Source organism: Echinops telfairi, unplaced genomic scaffold, assembly GCF_000313985.2.
Source record: "Echinops telfairi isolate 266 unplaced genomic scaffold, ASM31398v2 ScPeMD7_5868;HRSCAF=6743_1, whole genome shotgun sequence".
In the NCBI taxonomy this organism is placed as follows: Eukaryota; Metazoa; Chordata; class Mammalia; order Afrosoricida; family Tenrecidae; genus Echinops; species Echinops telfairi.
In genome coordinates this window covers 10235893-10238656 of record NW_022109768.1, presented here as the reverse complement: position 1 = coordinate 10238656, position 2764 = coordinate 10235893, and the positions used below count along the sequence as shown (strand labels likewise).

The following is a 2764-nucleotide window of genomic DNA, read 5'->3' as shown; positions in this document are numbered from 1 at the left end:
CACAGGCTGGTCTTTGTTGCTTCTGAGCTAGATGGCCGCTTGTTTACCTTCAAGCCTTTAAGACTCCAGACGCTCTATCTTTTGACAACGAATGAATTTTGACTAATAGATACTTTTGGATAGATTAGAACTGCTCCTTGGAGAGTCTTAGCTGAAGTGTTATAGGAGCAAACACCTTCATCTTACTTGTGAGCTGCTGCTTTACTTAAACCACTGCACTGCCAGTCTTGCAGCAAGCAACCTACCACCTAACCCACTGTGCCACCGGGGCTCATTAGCCTTCCCCATCAGGCTCCTGAAGGGGCTCACAACACCTCTTTCAGAGTCTCTCATTCGAGGCCCTTTACCTGTATTGTGTTTCTGTTCTGGTGATTTTCTTGATTTACCCAAATTTTAAAACTTCAAGTTGGTTTGATAGCACACCAACCATGACTGAACCTGTTTGAATCTGTTTAAAGCCTCATTGTCAAGTATGCAATAACTGTCAGTTTTTCTAGAAAACTGAAAAAATATGCCCTGAGTTCACTCTTATGTTACTGCAAATGTCTGAAGCTCTTGAAATTATGTACCCGGGCCTTCTCATTTTCCTACATTATTTCCCTTTGTTGGAATTTACAGTATTTCTGACTCATTTTATTGAGCTGTGTAATTCGCTGTTTGTTGAGTTCTCTGTCTTGATTAATGTCTTTGGAACTCTTCGTTATAAAATCTGGTCATTTATGGAGAAAAACCTGACGCTCTCTATTTGTTTGTCGAAGGGCCTGCTCCGTTTGGTTCCAGCTGGGTAAAACACTACTGCATGTATCGGAAAACAGCCAAGAGGCTCAACATGATCCCATTTGAGCACAGGTCTGGAGGCAAACTCGTAAGTGTTTTGTGTTACACTTTGTATCTGGTATGAGAGAGGCAGCCTCTGAGGGTGTCACTTTAATGCCATTTGTTTTCATGGCACCGTGGGTTAGGCATCAGAATGGCAACTCCTAAGTTGATGGTTCAAACCCACTAGCTGTTCCTTGTGAGAAAGATGAGGCTGTCGCGTTAAGATTTTCAAATCTTGGAGGTCCTCTATAGAGTCACTGGGAAGCGGAATTGAGTCCATGGTAGTTTTGTTTTTGGATTGGTGATGAATTTTTAAACAGCTTTGCGGTTTGAATGCTTGTTTCCTTTCGTTTATAAGTAGAAGAGAGACCACAAACGAGAGACAAGCAGGCCAATCCCTGTGTTTTCGGAATCACCTGCAGAGGCTTTGAGAGTCCGATTTTTTGTTTTGTTTTTCAAAGAGGACAGCAGTCTCTTATGTGCCACTGTTAGTGGAAGACCAAGCAGCTGGAAGGTGCCATTTCTCCTTAAAAGGTGGCCCCTTCCGGCTATTTTGTGTCTTGCTCAGTCAGTGTTTACTCAGGGGATCTGACTGGCACACCTCCACGCTCCAGCCTGCAGCTGTGAAGTCGAGTGATTGATAGTGTATTTTACCCTTGTTCACTTAGGCTTACAGGGTTCTTACTTAAGTATTCCCACTTAGTTTATGCCTCCTCCCAAAGAAAGAAACAACAAGACAAAGTCTGACAAGTCATTAGAAAGCAAAGAGCAAGAAAACCACAGGAGTCGGCTGTGTAGGAAGGACAGCCATTATCACGTGTTTCAAATCGAAGCTGCAGGCCACTCTACGCCATAGTCGGAGACAAGGTTGCTTCGACCAGTATTGAACCGCAGAACTGTTCTTTGGGTTTCTGAGACGGCATATCATATAACTTAATGGTTTAATCATATTAAAAAGAGTTGTGCAGTCACCACTACAGTCAATTTTAGAACATTTTCTTCTTTTTTGTACTCAGTATTATAAGCTCCTTATCTCCCCCAACTTTCCCAGCCATAGCACTGTCTTTCTCCCAGCCACACCCCAAGAAACCGTTAATCCAGTCACTGCCTCTATAGATGGACCTACACTGGGCTTCACACACAGAAAATCAAACAAATGGAAATGACAGCCTTATCTTCTCTTGTGGAGCAGTTAGTGGGTTTGAACTATTGATCTTGAAGTTTAGTAGCCCAATGCTCTAACCCATTACGACACCAGCTTTCTAATAAGGGATGGAGTATGACCGAAAAATGATTACACTTTAAGCTTATTAGTAATAGTGTAAAAAGTAAAAGTCATTTGAAAAAGGGTAAGACAAAGACACTTCAGATTCTGAATCTTGTCCGTCCTCTCAAATACAACCTGTGCAGAGGTTTGTGCTGTAGTTTTTGAGGGTGTTTAAAAATGATTTCTTGCAGGGGGATGGAGACACCGTGTTTTTGAAAGAATGTACCAAAAGGCATACTGATTCCATTGACAGACGGTTCTGTTTCGATGTAGAAGTTGCTGACCGGTAAGTGACTGAAATTACTTGAACTTGTTAAACAGCAATGAAAAAAACCCAAAAAACTTAAAAAACAAAAAATACAAGTTGATGCAATTTAGATTCCGTGGAATACAAGTTGATGAATTTGGACTCCCTGGGCCGGGAAGAATGTTATCTTGTTACACTTCCAGGCTAGTACTCATGAGCAGTTTAATCTTGGTCACAATGTTCAGCTGTGGAATGATATCTGATCTTGGATTCTTTCTAACCACTGTTGTCTATTCAACAATGACCTTGGAGTGGCTCATGGTTGATCCAAGCCCCATTTGTGGCACTGACCCATTATAATGCGTGTGAGTGCGGAAGTCCGTGATAAGGTTAAAAAGGATGGGTGATTGCTGTTCACATAGATCCCTTAT

General features: G+C 41.9%; 1 protein-coding gene across 1 annotated transcript in view; it reads left to right on the top strand.

Moving 5' to 3' along the window:
* The window catches only part of ARHGAP10 (Rho GTPase activating protein 10), a 275523-nt gene that overhangs the window by 62007 nt on the left and 210752 nt on the right, over positions 1 to 2764 (top strand). Inside the window, exons 7-8 of the mRNA XM_030887201.2 lie at positions 759 to 865; positions 2278 to 2372. Coding sequence (XP_030743061.2) covers positions 759 to 865; positions 2278 to 2372 — 202 coding nt within the window. The remainder of the gene's footprint in view (positions 1 to 758; positions 866 to 2277; positions 2373 to 2764) is intronic.